This window comes from Rhinopithecus roxellana, chromosome 12 (assembly GCF_007565055.1).
Source record: "Rhinopithecus roxellana isolate Shanxi Qingling chromosome 12, ASM756505v1, whole genome shotgun sequence".
In the NCBI taxonomy this organism is placed as follows: domain Eukaryota; kingdom Metazoa; phylum Chordata; class Mammalia; order Primates; family Cercopithecidae; genus Rhinopithecus; species Rhinopithecus roxellana.
In genome coordinates this window covers 55,623,999-55,644,561 of record NC_044560.1, presented here as the reverse complement: position 1 = coordinate 55,644,561, position 20,563 = coordinate 55,623,999, and the positions used below count along the sequence as shown (strand labels likewise).

Here is a 20,563-nt window from a genome sequence, read left to right as displayed (position 1 = left end):
TATTCCTTGAACATATTAAGCATGCTCCTGCATTAGGGCTTTTGCAGTTTCTGTCTCTTCAGCCTGAAATGCTTGTTCCTACAGATAACTGCATGGTAGCTCATTGTCTCACCTCCCTCACTCCCCCGTTTTTTTTTTTTTTAGAAAAGGTCTCACTCTGTCACCCAGGCTGGAGTGCAGTGGCATCATAACTCACTGCGACCTCAAACTCCTGGGCTCAAGAGATCTTCCTGCCTCAGCCTCCTGAGTAGCTTGGGACTATAGGTGCATGGTACTATACCTGGCTAATTTTTAAATTTTTTTAAGATATAGGGTCTTGCTACATTGCCCAGTCTTGAACTCCTGGCCTCAAGTGATCTTCCTGCCTAGGCCTCCCAAAGTGTTGGGATTACAAGCGTGAGCCACCACACCTGCCCCACTTCATCTTCTTTACTCAGATACCTTCTCAATGAGGGCTTCCCTGACCATTCCATTTAAAACTAGAACCCCCTGCTCACCTGGACTTCCCTAGTCCCATTCTCTACTTTCTATTTCTCCTTAGCCCTTATCGCCATCTGCCATGCACTATATTTTATTTATTTACCTGATTTCTAGCCTGGCTCACCCATTAGAATGTAAGTCCCTTGAGGGCAGACAGGGATTTGCATCCATTTTGTTTACTGCTGAATTCCCAGTGTCTACTACAGTGTAAGGTGTTCACTATAAACAACTGAATACAATGAATTAATTCTGCTGGCTGAACTGATCAATGTGTAGGTCTGCCCAGGTCATGCTCTTTGTGTAGACTCCCTATGCTGTGTGTGTAGTCTCTGTGTGGTTCAATTTTGTGTCTATATATTCTGTTGTATGAGTGTCATCTCTGTGGGCTGTATTGGGTGGCTCTATACAGTGTCTTTGTGGGTGTTAGTGTGCAGTGCATTGTGTGTGTGATGTATATGTACACTTTTGAGCACTGTGCGTGCAGCTGTTAGAGTAGGCAGACAGCTGGACATGAGTAGAAGGGGGAGTCCCTGAGAAAAGGGAAGCCTAGAAAATCTCACACCTAGAGACCACCCAAAACATGCATGCTAGATATGAGCAGAGAGGAGGGGAAATACCTGTGCAGAAAGGAATGCCCCTTAAGATGCCCAGTAACTGCTCACTCTGCAGTTCACCCATCAGAATGTAGCTAGCCGTATGCTGAGGAGGAAGGGGAGGGCAAAGGGGAAATTCCTAAGAAATATGCAGGCCTAATAAGATTTGACTGCTATACAACCTTCCTGGGGTGGTGGTAATGAGTGATGCCGCCATTAGGTAGTATTTGTGCCCAGAGCTGGGCATGCACAAGAGCTAATAGTAAGGGAGGTCCCACAAGCCTGGGTGGAAACTAGGTGAGGAACAGGCAGGGACTCAAAGCAGGAATGGGAAAACTAGACAAAGAAAAAGGCAGAGATTTAGGACAGAGACAGGAACTTCAAGAAAAAGACCCAATGCAGCACTCTCAGGGCTGCCGCCGGTTCATTCTCTTTCAGCAGCCTGCCCCGCTCTGCCTCACCTTTCAGAGTGCACTGTCCCTTTAAAGAAACACGGCTATTGCTGCTGTTCCTAGTTGGGTCAGCAAGCTCCTGTCTTGGACTGTACTCTTATCTCCTTAATAAACCTTTGGCTTATGTTACTAATTGTCTCGGCTGAATTCTTTCTCCCAAGCTAGACAAGGGACCGAAGATTCCTGTACTTCTCAGTAACACAAACTGCCTTCTTGTGTGTGCGCACATGTACACATCCACTCCTCACATGTGGAAGCATGCTGCTTCCTATATCCCTTTCAGAGCTGCCCCTCTGCCCTTGGGGTGTCCGTACCAGCAGCCTTGCAGTTCTTGGTCAGCAGGTCCATCTCGTAGCCAGGGTAGCACTCGCACTTAAAATAGCCCTTGTAATTGACACAGATCTGGCTGCAGGCATCTGGGTCCTTGCATTCATCAATGTCTGTGGGGAGGAGCAGGGGTCAGAACTGGCAGGAGGATCTGCTTCTGCTTGGGGGTGTGGGAGAAGGTCTCACCGCCACAGGTCTTCTGGTCCAGGAGCTGGAAGCCTGCTGGGCACGTGCATTCAAAGCCAATCTTGAGGTCAGTGCAGATGTGTGAGCAGCCGCCATTGTTGTGCAGACACTCGTTTAGCCCTGGGGAGGGACATGGACTCCTGAAGGTCCAGGAGCCCAGGAGGAGTGGGGGCAGGGAAGGGGTGGGACCTAGAGCAGAAGCAGAGCCTCAGGCAGTGGGACTCCCACAGAGGCAGGAGGGCTCCACAACCTCACTGAGCCTCAGCCTCATCTACAGGTGTTCTGGGCAGGAGGTGGCACAGAGAGGGCAGGTCCCTACTCAAGGCCAGACACACAGACAGGGTAGAGTGGAACCAGAACTCAGGTCCCCAGCCTCCCAGCTGGGGCTCTGTCCACCACCAAGCTGCAGGCAGCTAGGCCTTCCCCAGTGGCCCAAGGTCTTTCCTTTCACAAACATGTTTCTTGCAGTGCCTCCTTCCTTGTGACCTCAGAGTTGAAGGGGCCTGTATGTGTCACATCCAACCCTCAGGATACCCTAAGAATCCCTTCCAAAATGCTCCGCTTAAATATCTCCAACCTCAGGGAGCCCACTTCCCTCCTGAGGCAGCCGGCTCCACTGTGGATTAACACTGCCTGCTGAGGCTTCTGCTTCTGCTCCCAGCTCTGCTGTGTGGGGTTAGCCAGGGTGCACAGGCTCCCTCAGAGCCTCCTTAAAGCACTGATATCTGGTCTCCTGCCATCTGGGTGCCTTTCTCTGGACTCACTCCATCTGTCGATGTCCCTCTCTGGACAGGGCCCAGAGCTAGTTTGCCACCCAGAAGGAACCTGAACAACACAGGATGCCCCCTAATGTGCTTGTGGTTATTTAAGACTCCTGGGCCTTTTTTTTACATGGAGCCATTGCTAAATCAATTCTCTCCTATCATGAACTAATATGATGGGTTTTTTCAACTCCTCTCCTCTCAGCACCTGTCCCTGTTCCTCCATCTTGTCATGGGCCTGGTCCCAGGATTACCACCTGCTCCAAGAAGTGAAGGGATGCCCGGAGATCATCTGTTCTGGCTCCCCATTCTCCACTCCCTCACTACCTTCTGGCAGGGTCTTAGGGGAGGTCAGCGAGTCCAGGACCAATGCTCTCACAGCATCTCCTGAGCTTTAGAGTCACAGAAGGTTAATTCCACAAGCCAAGGGGAGGTGCCGCACCCCTCTGCCCCCCAGGCTCATGCACTGCCACTCCAGCCAAGCCAAGCAGTGCTGAGCTGAGCCAGCCATGGCCATGCATGTAGCTGGTCTGAGCTGCCCACCCCAGGCCATGCACAGCTATGGGGCGCCCCCACTTCCAGCCTGAGCCATGCTTAGGGAATAACCCCTTTACCCCTGGGCCTCCTCCTGTTTCCCAGGAATGTTGGCGGAACTGAAAGAACAAGACCACAGCAACCCCATGACTGGGAGACCCAGGGATGACTCAGCCAGACCCAGCCCTGGGAAGCCCCCGACCTTTGGAGGTGGGCTGAGCCATGGCAGCTCCCACCTCCAGGAATCTTTCAGTCGCTCGGAGCCCTCCCTGACCTCTCCTTTCCTGTATTATTCCCTGAGCACCATCCATTCAACTGTCCTCCCACTCACCCACTGCCCCCATCATGCATCCACTCGCCTCCTTCCTCTCCTTTTGCAGGTAGCAGCAACCCAACAATTCTATTTACTGAGCACTTGATGAAGTGGCATGTGTAGGTGGGATGGCCCTGAAAGGGGAAAGGGGAAAGGAGAGAGCTCAAAGTGACTGGCTTCTGATGAAGGAAGGCACAGAGTCCTCCAGGACTCAGGTAGGTGAGGGGAAGAGAAAGGAGAGCAGGTCTGCCCCTGTAGCCTTTACCCAAATGCCTGCAGGGAAGTCTCCAGTCCTTCTTAATTCTACCTAGCCTGGGTGTGATTCCGCTGGGGAGCCAGGAGAGGAGGGGGATGAGGTAGAGTGGTGCAGAGAGGCCAGAGTAGTATTTGCGGCTTCCTTCCATGGAAGGAAGAAGTGGTGTCACTGCACACACCTACATGCACACACCTGCATGCACACAACTACATGCACACATACCAGCTTATGTGCAGAGCACAGACAGTCCCATGGACTCCATAAATACATTCACACATACTTGGGGTCACACACATAGATGCATGAATGCAGTTCCCCTGCTTTACTCAGAGAAGAAGACATGGATACAGACACCGGCCTCTCACCAACACAGAGACAGAGGCCACACGCAGACACAAGCTCGTGTGTACATACTCCTCTTTGGTGTGTCATGCAAATGATGGGAGAGAAGAGAGGGTTTAGTAGGATAGTAGTCCCTGGCTACTCCACGTCTGGGTGTGGGGGGAGCTAGGCTTAGTAGCTCTGGCTTCCCTGTCTCTTTTTCCACAAGTTCCTTCTTCTGGGACTTCTCTTGGCAGGGCCTGGAGGCAGAGGGAGTGTCTGCCTCCTGCCAGCTCAGGTAGAAGCTGAGTCACTTTCATTCAGCTACTGATTCCTTTCACAATCAGTTTTTTAATCTTCAAAAGGGGGAGGAAATATGCTTTTCCTGGGAAGCTCCAGAGGAGGAACCTCCTCTATGCACCCAGGAGGGAGGTGCTGAGGAAACCGTCTGCCAGGAGGCAGGGGAGGGAGGGACTGACCTAGGCTCTGTCCTCCCAGGGCTTCTCTGTCAAATCTCCCTCAAGCCCTGACCTGGGAACAGTTAAAAAAAAAAGACTCATGAACCTTCCTGGAGTCCACACTGGGTTTCCAGCATGTTCTCTGGGATGCCCACCTTACCTAGAGCCTGGAGCCTGTTCTTTTTAGCCTGAAACCCACCCTGACAGCTGTAGCCGACATCAGGGCAGCTGCTTCCATCCAGGTCTCGCTTTAGTCTGGCCTACAAGTCTGGTCTCCCCATCAGGTCCGAACTCCTCAGGGCTTAGGATGATGCCAGCTCCTGCTGCAAGGCCTGCCCTACTCCCATGCAGGTATGGCCTGAGCAGTGGCCCTGGGATGTGCTTCAACTGGCTGCCTGCCTGCTGTGCCCACCTCTTCCTCTGCTGGGTCTTCTGCAAGGGGCTAGAAGACCTCAGAGCCCAGGGCCCTGGCTAGGTCAGCAGGGCAGGAACACCGAGGAAGAGAGAAAGTTCCAGAAGGTCTCAGAGGTCTGAATGGGGAAGGAATGAGGAGAGGCCAAGTTTGTGAGAAAAAACATAATTTTTTAGTACCTGGGATGGACAAGTGCTTAGCACTTTGTAGAGATGTAGACCAGAGGCCTGGGGGCGAAAAGCCCCACGTGAAGCCATAGGACAGCACGTGAGTCCAAAGAGAGGGTCAGAGCAGAAATTGTCAGGGCAGGGGGCACTGGAGGGCCTCGAGCCCAGATACCAGGAGAGGGACCGCAGGAGACTGAGTTCAGCCAGTGGGCGTAGACAGGCACTGCACCACACTTTCAGAAGCTCATCCGACCAATCCCGGCAGTCCCTCTGCACATCACACACTTTCCTGCCGTCCACGCGCTCGCCACTCTTACACTGAAATCTGCGGGGACCCTCACAAGGTGACTCTGTTGGGCCGGACAAGAGAGTGGACAGTGCCTGTGAGACCTTGGACAAGAAGGGCTGGGCTGGGCTGGGGCCCACAGGAGGCAAGTAGAGCTCCAGTTCTAACCCCTCACAGGTCTCTGGAGGGTGGCCCAGGATAGACAGGTAAATCCAGGACCTGAGGAAGCTCTGCTCACAGGACAGGATCCCAGGGATGATTAGGAGGCTAAGCCTCATGTAGCTGGGCAGGGCTGTGGGGATCTGCGTCTCATCTTGCAGAACTCAGGTGTTGGGAGGGACCAGGCAGCAGCTCTAGAGAGACCTTAGAGGCTGGACTGACCATCTCCTGGAGGGACCTTTGCCCCATGGACCCCAGAGAGGGGAAGCTGCCACACTGCCCAACCTGTTATCCATTCCCCCAGATGACTAGTGAATGAGGGTCCCTGCTCCTGCAGAGGGCAGGTGGGGGCCAGAAGAACCATCTGAGAATTAAAGGGGGTCCCTGGGGAGCAAGACTCAGCCTCTGCTCAGCCTGGGAACTAGTGGGGGAAGCCACTCAGCAGCTGGGACCTGGACAAGTGGTGGGGGCTGGACTTCCCAAATGCCCTGTCATGTCGCCCTAGGCGTCTTTCAGCTTTGGCAAAGTCCTTGCAAATCCAATTCTGGTGCCACTAGGACCCCATGGGAAGGGAGCCAGGTGATTTAGGGGCAAGTGGTGCTTTGGGGGGGAAAATGCTTCTTGGAGACCAAGGGAAAAGTCCTCCCAACTCTGCTCTCTGGAGAGTCACCAGAGCCCAGGGCATCCTCACAGAAGATGTGTTCTGTGCCCTGACCACACGCACCCTGTAGGCAGCCAGCTTCATCACTCCCATCCGGACAGTCCTGTTCCTGGTTGCAGCGCTTGATTGCAAGGACACATGTCCCATCCCCACACTGGAACTCGTTCCCATGGCAGGTGCCCAGTGCTGCCAGGAGAGGGCAAGGGGAGAGGATCAGAGTCAGTGTGGTGCTAGGACAGTTTCCCCACCACCCCCATCCCCATGCCATAGCCACCCCTGGCAAAAACCGAACCAGTGGCTGAACTTAGGAGTCCTCAAAGGACACCTGGCCAAGGCACCTCAGTGTACAGATGGGGAGACTGAAGCTCAGAGAGGGGGAAGGCCTTGCCCAGGGTCACACAGCACTCTGGCTGGCAGATTCAGGACTAAACCCGGGTCTCTTGTTTCCCTGTCCCTGCCTCTCTCCAGGGCCACTCCTCAGAACAGACACACGGCCTTCTTTTGAGTCTTGGTGCTCATTACTTAATGACTTCATCCATTTGGCAAACCTTCCTGTGCCAGGTGCTGTGCTGGAAGGGGTGGAAGTGGGGATGGGAGCCCAGAGACTCCTGAGAGCCTCCTCATCCTCTAGGAGCTCAGGGTGCAGAGCGGGGCTGAGGAATGCTCAGATGGGGACATAAGTGTGAGATAAGCTGTAAGAGAAGGCTGCTGGAGACCTGCCCAGCAGAGGGACCCAGCCCAGCTGGGAAGGTCAGATGAGTCTAGGCCAGGCCTTGAGGAATGAGCAGGCCTAGCGGGTAAAGAGATGGGAGGAGCTCCTGAGCCTGCCAGGTTTCTGGGTAGAGGGGTTGGGGGATGGGGGTGGGAAGTACAAGTGGGAGGGCTCACAGCAGGGACACAGGTACCAGTGGAGACTTCTGGAGTTCGACCTGAGCTCCGCAGCCCGGCAGCTGCGTGAACTCAAACAAGTCACTTCACTTCTCCCAGCCTCGGTCTCCTCTGTAGTAAACCCGGGTAATGTATTCAGGTAAGGCAATGAAAGGAAGCCTGCACCTGGCGGATCGGGATCGGGTAGCGGATCCGCAATCCCTGGGCGGGGCTGGGCGGTATGGAGGGGGCTTACGGCAGTCGGCCTCGTCGGATTTGTCTTTGCAGTCGCGGTCGCCGTCGCAGCGCCAGCCCAGGTGCACGCACTCGCCGCTGCGGCAGGCGAACTGGGCGGCGGTGGCGCAGGCGGCGGGCGCGGACGTGGCCCCGGGGCCCGGGCGGCCGCAGAGCTCGGCTGCCTCGTCCGAGCGGTCCTCGCAGTCAAACTGGCGGTCGCAGACCCAGCGCTCCGGGATGCAGGCGCCGCCGCCGCCATCGCGGCCGCAGCGGAACTCGCGGGGCCCGCAGGCCGGGTCTGCACAGCCGCGCTCATCGCTGCCGTCACCGCAGTCGTCGTCGCCGTCGCACACGAACACGGCGGCCAGGCACGAGCGGTTGCCGCACTGGAACTCGTGCGGGGCGCACACTGCGCGGGACAGAGAGCAGGTCGGCCCGCCGACCCCCTCCCCGGTTGACCTGGGGCCCCGCTGGTCCAGCTACAGGGGTTCCGACCCTCACCCGGGGGCCAGATCAAGTCCCTTTAGGGGGCTGAATGGTGGACGTACAGTTAGGCACAGCGAAGGCGGGCTTCCAACACGGACATGCTAGGTGACAGGCAACACACCTGCCCTTCGTGAGCCCCCCAGGCCTCACTGGCTAAATGAGCATGAGCATGGTGGAACTTGGAGGGGCATTCTGAAACCTTACAGCACTGCCTGTCTTGAAGGACCTTGTGATGGGCCCAGGACATGATCTGTTAAATGACACTGACCCTTCCCAGGGACCAGGGTCTGGGGTTGGCTCTTCATAGCATAGCGATGCATAGCATAACCTGCACTGTTCCACCTGAGTCCCCTGGCCTGGTATCCAAGGCGTCTCTTGGGTCAGTACTGTGGCTCCATCACCTCACTCCTGAATGTTCACAGCTCCGGCCACGCTAGACCATTTGCTGGGCCCAGTGCATAGGCTCCCACCTCCAAGTCTTTGCTCAAGTTGCTACATCTACTGGGAACCTACTTCTTGCCCACCACTGTCTCTACATTTTGCAATGATGAGTTCTTACCTTCCAAGGGCCCAAATTCCACCTCTTCCGTGACACCCTGGTGTTTCCCTGCTTGGGAAATCTCTGCCTCTGCCCTCGTTTCTGAGCCCCTCAGTTGCGCAGGCATCTGACTTTCATGTTCTTTTCCATCTGCCCCATGAATCCACACTGCCTAGGGGTGTCCCTCCTTTGTCCTGAGGGCCTAGTACAGAGCTCCCTGCAATGAGTGGGTGTGGAGTGGATGAAACTGGTCTGGCCCAGGTATGAGGTGTAATTATGGGATGTGCAGTAATTAAGCATCATAGCTCTGCCTGGGGCTCTGGGCTTCTCTCTGATAAGCTAGTCTGAGCTCAGCGGCCGGGAGGAACTTAGAGACCAGCCAGCCCTATTGCCAGATGGGGAAACTGAGGCCCAGAGAGAGGAGCAGCTTGCCCAGGGTCACACAGTCCATGGCAACAAGAGAACCAGAACTCAAGTTTGGGGCTTTTCTTTCCTACTCTGTCTCCTCCTTTTGGCTTTTCTGGTTTTCTCCTCCCTTCCTGGAGTTTTTCCAGCTGTTTTTCAGGGCAGTGACCTCCTCACTTCCCTCCCTCCTGTGTATCCACACACAGGCCAAGACCTGGCCCTGGGCCGCCCTGCTGGGGCATGGCTGTGGCCAAAGGTGATGTGGTGGTGGCAGCACCAGATCTTTCCACGTGGGGGCGCCCAGAGTCTGTGTTTTCATTTTCTGATGGAAAAATGTGAATTTTCATTGTTATTGAAGATAAAGAGTGATGTCTTCAGTTTCACCAGGTAGGTAGCTCGTGTCATGTGTTTCTGACAGCTCTAGCAAGTGTCTGACAGTTGCGTTTTTTTTCCCCTCCGGGACTTTTGAGACACTGCGGCATTGGTGGAAAAAGCACATGCTGCCAGTGCCACTGCCCCTCAAGATTACAGACACCTAGATGAGCTCCCTTCCTGCCTGTCCCCACACAGCTTGTGCATGTGCAGGGAGGGCGGACTCACTGCTTTCTGGGAGTTCCAATGGGAAGTGCTTTTTTTTTTTTTTTTTTTTTTTTTTAATTTTCTTTTTTGAGACGGAGTCTCGCTCTGTCACCTAGGCTGGAGTGCAGTGGTACACTCTCAGCTCACTGCAACCCCACCTCCTGGGTTCACGTGATTCTCCTGCCTCAGCCTCCCGAGTAGCTGTTGCTACAGGCACGTGCCACCATGCTCAGCTAAATTTTTTTTCTGTATTTTTAGTAGAGGTGGGGTTTCACCCTGTTAGCCAGGATAGTCTCAATCTCCTGACCTCATGATCCACCTGCCTCGACCTCCCAAAGTACTGGGATTACAGGCGTGAGCCACCGCGCCCAGCCCTAATTTTTAATTTTACTTGAAGACTTTGATGGCAAGGAAGTGCTCTTTCATACTGAGTTTTCTCTGAGGTTTTGGAGCCAACAGTAACTTTAAGATCCATATTCTCAGGCCTACATAGCCCCAGAGACCCTACTCCTAGCATTCACAAATGGAAGAAGCTCTGAGAGATGAGGGGTGGGAGGACTCTTTCTCCTCTGCCTAGGAGGGTGGGAGCTGTAGCACAGAAGCCCAGTAAGACCTGACACCCCTGTCTCCCATAATTAATGGGGAATGTTCCTATTCCAACATGCCCTAGTTGGAGAAACTCCCATCCCTTGCAGTAGCGGCCTTCATATTGGAGGAATCATCTGATTATGGGGGTTGGTAAAGAGGAAAGAGGATTCTCATTGGCCAGTGAGTCCCAGCAAAATTATCACAGCTGAGGAAGTGAGCCAGTGCCATCACTGGAACTTTGAAACTACTGTTCCCAGCCAGGATCTCCCTCCATACCCAGATGCTTCCTGCTTCAGACACATCACATTCCAGACTTAGAATCTTAAAGTGCGACTACTCAGACACCTCTGGAGGAGATGGCATTTTCCCTGGGCCAGGAAAGATGGATAGGATGCAAATATAGAGGCTGGCAGAGGAGAGTAGGCAGCAGTGACGGGCAAGTGCCTGGCAAGCCCTCCAGGGTGACCGCCCATATCTCAGCCCAGCCGCACAGCCCAGTAGCGACAGCCAGTCTGTCTCCCCCATTGATCATGTGTTCCCAGAGGGACGACTGTGTAGGATTCACCTCACTGTCCCTTTCAGAGCCTGGCTTCAGGCCTGGCACACAGTAGGTGCCCCTCGAATTGAAAAAGTAAGGCCTGGCCATGCTCCTCACTGGCCTAGGCCCTGCTGGCCTGCTCCCTGGGAAGGAGATAATCCTGTGTTTGAAGCTCAGTGATGTGGAACTGTCCCAGTGGCCACTTCCATCTGTCCCTGCCGAGGCTGCTGAGAATATCTTCTCTGCCCTGTGACGTTTGTGCTCAAATCTGATATTTCAGCAACAGTCGTCCTTGACACCTCAGGAATCCGTCCCCCTCTCCCCAGCACTGCTGGCACTCTGGCTCAGGCCACCACCATTTCTCCATACAGTACCCTCCCTGGTCCCCCTGCCCTTGCTCGAAGATTGGCAGACTTGTGGGATGGATGAGCAGATGTCAGACATGGTAAAAAAGCTCATGGGCTTTGCTGTCCAGTCCTGAATCTGAATCTTGGTTTCATCACTCAGCCCTGGGTACTTTTCCTCCCTTGTCTGAGCCTCAGTTTCCTCACCTATAAAATGGGGATGATAATGGCTGCTCATGAGGTGCTTGTGAAGATGAAAGAAGACAATGTCTCCATAGTATCTAGCCATTACTAATGTCCTGATCATTATCCTTTCCTCTCCACCTACCAAGCCCCACGGGGAACTGGGCCCCTCCCCAGAAGTGGCTATCACTCCCTGAGGCTGCCTGACCATGCTTGGCAGACCCTGGGGATCTGACCCCAGACTCACAGGTAGCACAGCCGGCCTCATCCGCTCCACCCTCGCAGTCCTTCTCCCCGTCGCAGCGCCATGAGGCAGGTACACACTTGTGGCTGGTGGGTCCACAGCTCAGCTTCTCTGCAGGACACACCTGCTTGGCTGTGGAGACAGACGTCCATGCATAGCTTAGCCAAGGGGGACACAGGGCATGGTGCCAACCAGTCCTACCACCCTGTTCCAGCCACCTGGTCCAAGGCCCTAGGAGTCCATCAGGGCTCTCCTGGCCCATGTCTCAGTTTCATCAGCTGAGAAGAAGCCTCTGTCTGTCCCAGGAGTTTCCAGATCCTAAATCTGACCCCACCGCTTCTCTGCAGAACATCTTTCATGGCCCCCTGGTCCCTGGCCCTCAAGTCCCTCTTTAATCCATTGACTCCTGCCTGCCTCTCCTGGCCACACCTCCCATCCCTCCAAACCTCCTCTTTAAGTTCTGGCAACATGGAGCCACCATGCCCTGCACTCGTCTCTGTCATTTCCCAGCTGTGTGCTCTTAGGTGAGATAATGTCCCAGCTGGGCCTCAGTTTGCCTTCCAGATCAGTGACTCCATGATTGGAACCTGTAAATTTGGAGGGTTCACCAAGGCCCCAACGGCTCCAATTGGCCCACCTCTAAGCCCCCTCCCCGAGTGATGGTGCTGAGCCTACTGCTGAGAACAGCTGCTGCATAGCAGGGCCCAGCGGGACTGCATAGCTATAATTACTGCAGCCGCAATCAGAGGCTGACTCAATCAGGGGCCTGAAGCCCCAGGGTTGAATCTCAATTTGGAAGAAAGAATGAGAACCCTATTCAAGGCTGGGGACAGCTCTTATCATGAGTTTCTGCCGGACCCATGTGACAGGCTCAGCCAAGGCAGATGCATCTCAGACCTCCGTGGTTGGCTTCCTACAGCCTTCCAGAGTGTGCAGGAGGCCCGATTTCTGTGGTCTCTAGGATGTGCCAGGCATGGTGCTAGACGCTTCCATTTAATTTTCACAATAAGCCAGCGGGGTGAGAGGATTATGTGCTGGCCTCCAGCATGGAGGTGGAGAACATGGGCTCTGGAGTCTGGCTGCCTGGGTTCAAATCCTAGTTCACTCACTCACTGACTATGTGACCTTGGCCAACAATCCTTATCTCTGTGCCAATAAAGTGGGGATAATACTATCCCTCATAGGATTGTTATGATGACTGAGTTAATGTCTGTAAAGCAAGCACCTAGAAGAATACCCAGCCCAGTGCTCACTAAATGTTACCTATTGTGATTACCCACACATAACAGATGACTCTGAATTTTGCTTATTCATTGAGTATTTGAGCACTGCTGTGTGACAAACATGGTGGTAAGCACTAAGTTCTGGTCACAGAGCTGGTAAAGAACAGTGTTAGGATTGACTGAAAGTCAGCTGTGTCTGATGCCAGAGACCTGGCACAATCCATTTCCCCCCGGAGGCAGTGGGCTACTCATGCCTCACCCTCCATTTTGCTCTCTGATCTCAGACCAGTTTCTCCTCTTCCTATTTCTACAGCTGGGATGAGAGACCACAAGGGATATAGAAAAGGGCACAGATGAGTTGGGGAGGGGAGCAGGTATCTGCGTCAAGGTCCCCAGACACCACTACTGCCATGGGAGAAGAGTACCTTAGGCCCCTGAAAGTGAGGTCCCCAAGGTTATCCCTAGGAATGCTTTCATGAGTACAGGGCAATTCCTTGGGAATACAGGATTCCTGGGATTCATTTTCACAGAAATTTCCCTTGCTCGAGGATTGGCAGACTTGTGGGATGGATGAGCAAATAACTGTCAGGTTGAGCTCTGGAAAGTACTGACACTCAAAGGCCTCTTATAAAGGCCACCTTGGGGCTGCAGTGCAGGGCGGTGAAGCGAAACTGGGAGTTGGGAGATGGGGTCCTTCCAGGGTACCTCTATCACCAACACTGCAGGACCCCAGGTAAGCACCTCCCCTCTGGGCCCCACTGGAACACAGGAAGCTGAAGCTGACCAGTGCCTCGCTGGGGGTCCTCTCATCAAAGGATGGGGGGTGAGGGAGCTACTAAAAGTGCAGGTTCCTGGCCTCAGCTCATACCGGCTGAATCTAGACTTCTAGGGCAGAGCCTAGGGATCTGCATTTTCGTAACTCCCCACCAAAACCCAGGTGATTCCCTTGCACCTCTATTTGGGAACCCCTGGGTTGGTTTAACATTCTGCAAGCATAAAAGACACAGGATGTTTCATCTCTTTTCAATTCACTACCATAAAAGCGATACAGATGTTCCATATACTTGCAAGCCCCTAAGACAGCAATGGGAAGGAAGGTCAAAGCAACTACTTATCCCTAAGCCAGGCCTCAGGAAACAGAACCTCTCAAGGAAGTAGGAGGGGACTCCCAGTTTTTGAACACCTACAGTGTGTCAGGCTACATTGTGTCAGGCTGCTCTGTGATGAGAATTTTCTATGTTTTCATTTCATTCTGTCATGGTCTGATCATCGGTATCCCCTGAAAATCCATGTTGGAACTTAATCCTCAATGTGATAGCATTAAGAGGTGAGGCCTTTAGGAGGTGATTAAGCCATAATGGTACAGCTCTCATTAATGAGATTAGTACCCTCAGAAAAGAGGCCAGGGGGAGCCTCCTTGCCCTTCCACCATGTGAGGATGAAGCAAGGAGGTGCTGTCTATGAGGAATGGGCCCTCACCAGACACCGAAACTGCCGGTGCCTTGATCTTGGTCTTCCTAGCCTCCAGAACCGTAAGCAATAAATGTCTGTTGTAAGGTAAGCAGGCCCTGTGGGCTGCCAGTGCAAATTCCAGGGGTGCCATTTACAAAGGTCGCCACAGAAGTGGCATACCCAGAGTACAGCAGGGCAGCAGTCCTGCATGTAAGCACTCCATTTTATAGATGAGGAAACTGAGGCTCAGCAAGACCAAGTAACTGGCCCAAAGATGCACAGCAGGCGAGAGACTGAGCCTGGGTTCCTATGACTAGAGCCTTGCCTGTCCGTCAAACCCTGCATGCTCCAAAACTATCCCCAAACTCTCCTCCAAAAAGCCCAGGTGACTGAAAGGGCCCTTGGCTGTATGCTTCACCTCCAGGGTCCTGGGTTCTACAGACCCCAGTGCAGCAAGCAGCTGCTTGAACTTTTAATGAATATTTATATAGTTAATTGCATAACCTTTCAGCAAGGACAATGATTAAACAATCTGTCTGCTTCCTTTCTTTATAATTAATAAGACATTTGCTGTGTCCCTAAATAGACAGCTCTAATTATAGGCTCTCGAGGATTCAGCAGTGCCTGATAACAGCCCTTCACCCTCAAAGAGCCAAGGCTCTTGGAATGCCAGGACTTGAGAGACCTCAGAGGTCACATTGATGAACACCCTTGGAGTGGCAGGAGACCAAGGCCCAGAGAGGGGAAGGGACCTGCCTAGGGTCACACAGCTATTGGCAGTTGGGTATTCCAATTCCTGTCTCTCCTGGAACCTCACTGTCTCTCCTGTGTTGTAGCTTTCCCCCAAAGGTAGGACTGGAGCCTGGCTCGCAGGGTCCTATGTCAGGCCTCTCCACTCCACAGTCCTGGGAAGTTGGTCTGGGTAATTACTGACACATGGTATCACCCTATGAGTGGATATTATTACCTCTATTTTATGAATGAAGAAAGTAAAGCCCAGAGAGAGTAAGTTGTTTGTTCAAAGTCTAGTGGTGAGAGGCAGATCTGGACTTCCATCCCAGGTCCAAACACACTGCTTAACTTACTGTACCTAATGACTGCACAAGAGAAAAGCAGATCCTGTTGGTCTCCCTGGCACCTCTGGCCTCGAGAGAGGTCACTGGAGGAAGGGGGCTCACTGACCTTTGGGCAGGTTCTGCACGATGGCCATCTGATGTCCTATCTCAGGACGACTGAAGCCCAAGGGCTCCCAGCAGCATGATGTAGGAGAAAGAGCCTGGGTTTTAGAGACACACAGACCTGGGCCCAAATTTCATTTACTGATACTAAGGTCCTTAGGCAACTCACTGAACCTCTCTGCACTCTGGCTCCCCTCATCTGAAAATGGGGTTGAATAATCTCCTAGGGTTGGTGGATGGCTTAAATGAGGAAACATATGGAAATCCTACACTCAGAGCCTAGAACAAACTAGGAGCTCAGAAAACACTTGCCCTTGTTTAATTTCATGAAGTGCAAATGCCAATGGCTGGGGAGGGGCCTGGTGTCACCACTGGGGAATGCACATTATGAGTCCACATGGTCCACCACGATGCAGACCCCATCCCAGGATAGCCACTCCCTCTGTGACAGATGCCCCCTGAGGGGACCATATGCCTTTGGCCTGCTCTCCAAGTACCCCAGGTTCTGAGAGGCAGGAATGAAGAATCCCACTGTCTCCCAGACAACAGGAACCCTCCAAAGCTGGCAAGGGGGCTTTTCATGAAACTCTGTATCCTGTAGTGACTCAAGGCATTTAAAGGCATTTAAATTCCCAGAGAATCCTGCCCCAGAAATTCAAATCCATTGGTACTTTCTCCAATTCATAAATTCACAAATTAACAAAAAGGGAAATGTCTGTTAAATTAAAGAATGAAAGTACTTGGCGGCTGCTCATTGAGGGAGCACATCTATAGTGTCAACCCACGTGAGTTTTAGGGGCAGATAACCTCCAAATGGGGACTGCCAGCTCTAAGGGACCAGAGGCTCAGGTGGTGAGAACTGCTAGTGTCACTCAGTACAGCTCCTGCCACAGGAAACACAGCATGGGGCCACCCAAGGTGCATGACAGGGAGTTACACCAAGTTCCTTCAGTCGAGGCCAGGCAAAATGCTGCTAGCTGGGTCAGTCTCTAACTTACTGAGTGAGCTCAGAAAATCTCTGGGCCTCCATTTTCTAATCTGTAATAGGAAGATAATCCTGGTTAATCAGAGAGGCCCCCCTTCCAGGTGGAAAGGTTCTAAGATGCATGAAAAAGCCTCTATATTCAAATAAATAGCATCCAGAACTGTAACTCACCTTGAACCATCCTTCCCTCCCCCACCCTCACCCCTCCCAACAGAAGCTTGAAGGTGGGTCAGAAGCCATCCCCAATTGAGTGAGCTATAATTAGAGCTGAAATGCTATTGCCACTAGGCAAGTGTTCTGGGCTTTTCCATTGTGAGTCCTGGCTACATTTGAAGGTAAAGAACCCAGAACCAGAGGGAAACAGCTGGGAGAAACCCCAGCCAGCTAGGTCAGACAACATAATGGGGGAAAACACAAGAATTGGGACCTTCTCTCAAATCCCTTTCCCGCTCAGTGCAACCCCCTTCACTGACACTATTTTAATACTATAAGAATCTAACATCTTAATATCTAACCAACTGTTGTGTTGGGGAGAGAGGGCTTGCAGCCAAAATATAATAATACAAATAACACTGCCATTTACTCCAGCAATGACACTTGCATTCTTTCATTTGATTCTCACAATCCCTCTAAGGCAGGTCCATTACCACATTTTACAGATGAATAAACTGAGGCTCAGGATGACTGGGCAGCTTGCCTGAGGTCTGACAGGTTAAAAGACCTGAACCCAACTATATCCGATTCCAAACTCACTACACTTTACTGCCTATAATCCTTCTTTTAGGGGTAGGGAATGGGGCTCCATCCTAGGAGCTGGCATAGCCCCAGGAACCTGGTAGGCCGTGGAGGTTGCTATGGCAACACCAATTAAATGGATAGTAGGTTGGCTGCTAGGTTCTCATTCAGTTGGGAAGGAGTGAGCAAGCCTGCTATCAGGTCCTGCTGCCCCAAATTCTGCCTGACCCTGACGGGTGCTCCCACTCTGGCCAACGTCCTCCAGGCAGTCTTCTGCCTTGCCTCCACCCGACCAATGTAATACAGGAAGTGGGCATCATGGCTCTTGCACCCCAGCTAGCACAAGCGAGGGAGAAAGGGGGTCTCGGAATACTAAGAGTTTAGGAATCTAGGAATGGAGAAGATTCTGGAATTCTGGAATGTTACTGATCAGGACCCAGAGGGAGGTGGGAAGGTATGCAGGGCTTCACGGTGAGTAGCTGGGAGAGCCCACAGGAGAGCTGGGCTTCTGTCTCCTGGGGTGCTGCTTTGGCTACTGCTCCTACAGGTGCCTTGTGAAACCTCAGAGAGCTCAAAGAGCCTTTTTTCATAAAAGGGAGACCTGCCATGAATAAGCTGTGTGTCTCTGAAGGAAGTCTATCAACTTCTCTGGGTCTCTAGTTGTCCCTCAACTGTGAAAAGCAGGCCTGGGAGGCAGGAAGAGTGAGGCAGGAGGGCCCCTGCCCAGCCCGGGGGATGGGAAGGCAGCAGGTGCTGGGATGGGCAAGAGGGAGAAAGACAGAGGGACACATGGGTAGGGCAGGGGGGAGAGATGGTGAGAGGGAGGGTGAGGATAGGAGATGAGCAGGGAAGGGAGGCAGCCCAAGAGGGCAGGGGTAGGTAGGACCCCAAAGGGGACAGAAAGGAAGATGAAAAGGGACATCCACACAAAGAGATAGAGATGGGAGTGTGGAGGCGGGGGGAGAAGGGGAGCCCGGCCCTCAGGTAGCAAGGCAGTCCCCTCTAATAACCACGATGAGGCTCCTCTCCCTTCCCTTTCCATCCCCAGTGTCGGAGTATCTGCTGGAGTGAGGTACGGATGGAGGAGCTGGCTGACTGCAGTGAAGGAAAAGCCCCCTGTAGCCACAACCCCTCCCCAAGCACGCACTCCAGGCTGCACATGACTCTTGTTAGCTGGGCAGCCTTGGGCAAGGGGGAGAACTGACTCCAGCCTCAGTTTCTTTCTTTTTACATGGGGATCCCTCTCCTTCCTTAGGTCGCCAAGAGGATGAAAGTCACAAGTGGGCGTGGCGGGGCTTTGTTCCTTCTGAAGCTCAGGACAAAGCACTGCGCTTCCCTCCTGCCTGGGAGCCTCCAGTATGGCATGGAGTTTGGCCACGTGATGGGTGAGGAAAGGATGGGGCCTGTGGCATGGCTGGGGAGGCCAGGAGCAGCTGTACGAGGAAATGAGGGCTCCTTGTCTCGGGTGGGGGCCGCTCTTGCTCTGTTCTCTCTCTCTCTCCCTTTCTCTTTCTCTTATGTGGAGACTGGTAGCTCTGTTGCTAGGAGACAAGGAAACCCAGTTATCACCAGCCACAGCATTAGATGGGACTCCGGTCTCCATTGTCCCCACCTCTGCCTCTGGGGCGACTGTTACCCCTAAAGAGGGGCTCTCGGGTCCCCGCCAGCCCCACCATCCTCCACATGCTTTCGCCTGAGCCTTTTGTCTCAGGCTCACGCTGCAGAAGCTCTGCCTCTGGACTGCGGGGTCCTTCCCCGCCCCCTTCTCATCTCCTTTTTAATTTAACAAATGTCACGGAATGACCTGCCGGGTGTAAGTTTGCTTTGAGGATTAGGGCCTGGAAAATAAATCATGGAGAGACAAAGCCCTGAGTGTAGGGGGCAGGCCTGGGGCTCAGCTCTGGCCTCCACCTCCCCCCGCCTGCCTCTGCCACCACCCAGCTGGTGATGGAGGCAGGAGCTCCAAGGCTCAGCCCACCCAGGATAGAGGAATGGGCCAGGGCCTCAGAGTCTTGGCTGGGTAGCCTTGGGCAAGTCACTCAACCTCTTTGAGCTTCAGTGTTCTCCTTTACAAAACTCAGAAAATGACAGTATCTGCTTCATGAGGCTGCTGTGGGGGTAAAAAGCATCAATGCACACAGAGAGCTTAGCACATGCTAAAGGCTTAAGAAGCGCCAGCTGTCATTGGCGCTCCTGGAGTGATGGGCGGAGCTCTCAAGAACAGCAGCAGGGAGGCCTGCAGGGCACGCTAGGGCTCCTTCTGGGCAGAAGGGCTTGACAAGACTGTTTCTAGCTGCTGCTGCCACAGAAACAGGGTCCAATCTGCAAGAGGGCTGTGAAGAAAGCCCAGAAACAGGACAGTAGAAACCGGCAACTAAACACACCTGTTTACCAGGAGCGCCCTGAGGGCGTGGCACAGTGTTCAACTGGTCACCTCTTCTGGGCCTCACAGCTTCTCAATAAGGAAGATCTGAGGAGGAAACTGAGGCCCACCCCCACCCAGCCTGAGGGGCAGGACTCACTGCAAGTGGCCTCGGACTCATCGGAGCCGTCAGGACACTCCTCCTCGCCATCACACTTCCACCGCTCGCGGATGCAGTGGCCGTTGTCACAGGTGAAGTCACTGTCCGCACAGGTCTTCTTGGCTGCAGGGTAAGGAGGAGAGCGTAGTGAGTCTGGGAGCAGTCAGGAGGGCGGTGGGGCAACCGGGATGTGCTTGGTCTGCAAGCCGGACCACAGGGCTTCCCACAGCCCCACCAGGCCACGAACTGCCTTGCTGACCAAGGGCAGAGGACAGGAGAGACAAGCTTCTTCATTCCTTAGGCATCTGAACACTGCGTGAAGACAGGTGACATTTTGCTCTGCCCTCCAAGTCCAAGAGCTCAAATCCAGAAAGCATGACAAGACTTATCATACCCCTGTCACTCTCCTGCTTCCCTTCAATGTCTAGTTCCACTGCCACTGCCTCCAGGAAGCCTGATACCCTACAGCAGCTACCTTAGCTCCTTCAGCTAGTTCTCAGTCTCTTTACCTGCCTGTCCCACTTTCCCCAACTGGACTGGAAGTCAAAGTCCCTTCTGCAGGCACCAGGCAGTTTGTGACCATGAATCCTACACGTAGATGATTCCTTTGTGGCAAGATGAATGAGGTATTTTGTGTTCAGAGCAATGGAAGGAGGATCTACTGGGCAAGACACCCGAATCAGTCCCTGCCCCCAGGTGTCTACAGCCTGCGGGGTGATCTCCACACTGCTCTGGGGATTTCAATCCCAGTTCCTCCTCCTCCTCCTATCTGTGTGACCTTGAGGATGTTCCTTAACCTCCGAGTGTACATTTTCTTATCTATAGAATAGGGAGAGGAAGACAAAAGGCGGTGAGGAGGAGCAACAAGAAGTTATAATGTATGAAGAACCTGCAGCAGACTCAGGCACATGGCAGATGCTGGAGAAGTGGCAGCTACTGTTGTTTTCAGGGCTCGAGTCTCAATTAGAAGCTGAAGGAATGGGGTTCTGTGCCCACACAGGGGATATAGCAGGCTGAGAGCTCACAGCTGGTAACAGAGCTGAGATAAGAATACGGGTACCATCCCCAGACTGGTTCTTTGCTGCTTTCTGTG

The 20,563-nt window shown here is 53.3% G+C and overlaps 1 protein-coding gene across 9 annotated transcripts in view; it reads right to left on the bottom strand.

Moving 5' to 3' along the window:
• The window catches only part of LRP8 (LDL receptor related protein 8), an 85,168-nt gene that overhangs the window by 27,439 nt on the left and 37,166 nt on the right, over positions 1-20,563 (bottom strand). For 2 of the 9 annotated variants that reach the window (XM_030941900.1, XM_030941902.1), the window contains exons 3-9: positions 19,471-19,593; positions 11,379-11,507; positions 7,490-7,879; positions 6,430-6,552; positions 3,414-3,452; positions 2,039-2,158; positions 1,840-1,965 (exon numbers count right to left, since the gene is read on the bottom strand). In XM_030941900.1, the coding sequence (XP_030797760.1) occupies positions 1,840-1,965; positions 2,039-2,158; positions 3,414-3,452; positions 6,430-6,552; positions 7,490-7,879; positions 11,379-11,507; positions 19,471-19,593 (1,050 nt within the window). Of the gene's footprint in view, positions 1-1,839; positions 1,966-2,038; positions 2,176-3,413; positions 3,453-5,489; positions 5,611-6,429; positions 6,553-7,489; positions 7,880-11,378; positions 11,508-19,470; positions 19,594-20,563 lie in introns of all 9 variants that reach the window. The other 7 variants (XM_030941901.1, XM_030941903.1, XM_030941908.1 and 4 more) reach the window with 5 other exon arrangements.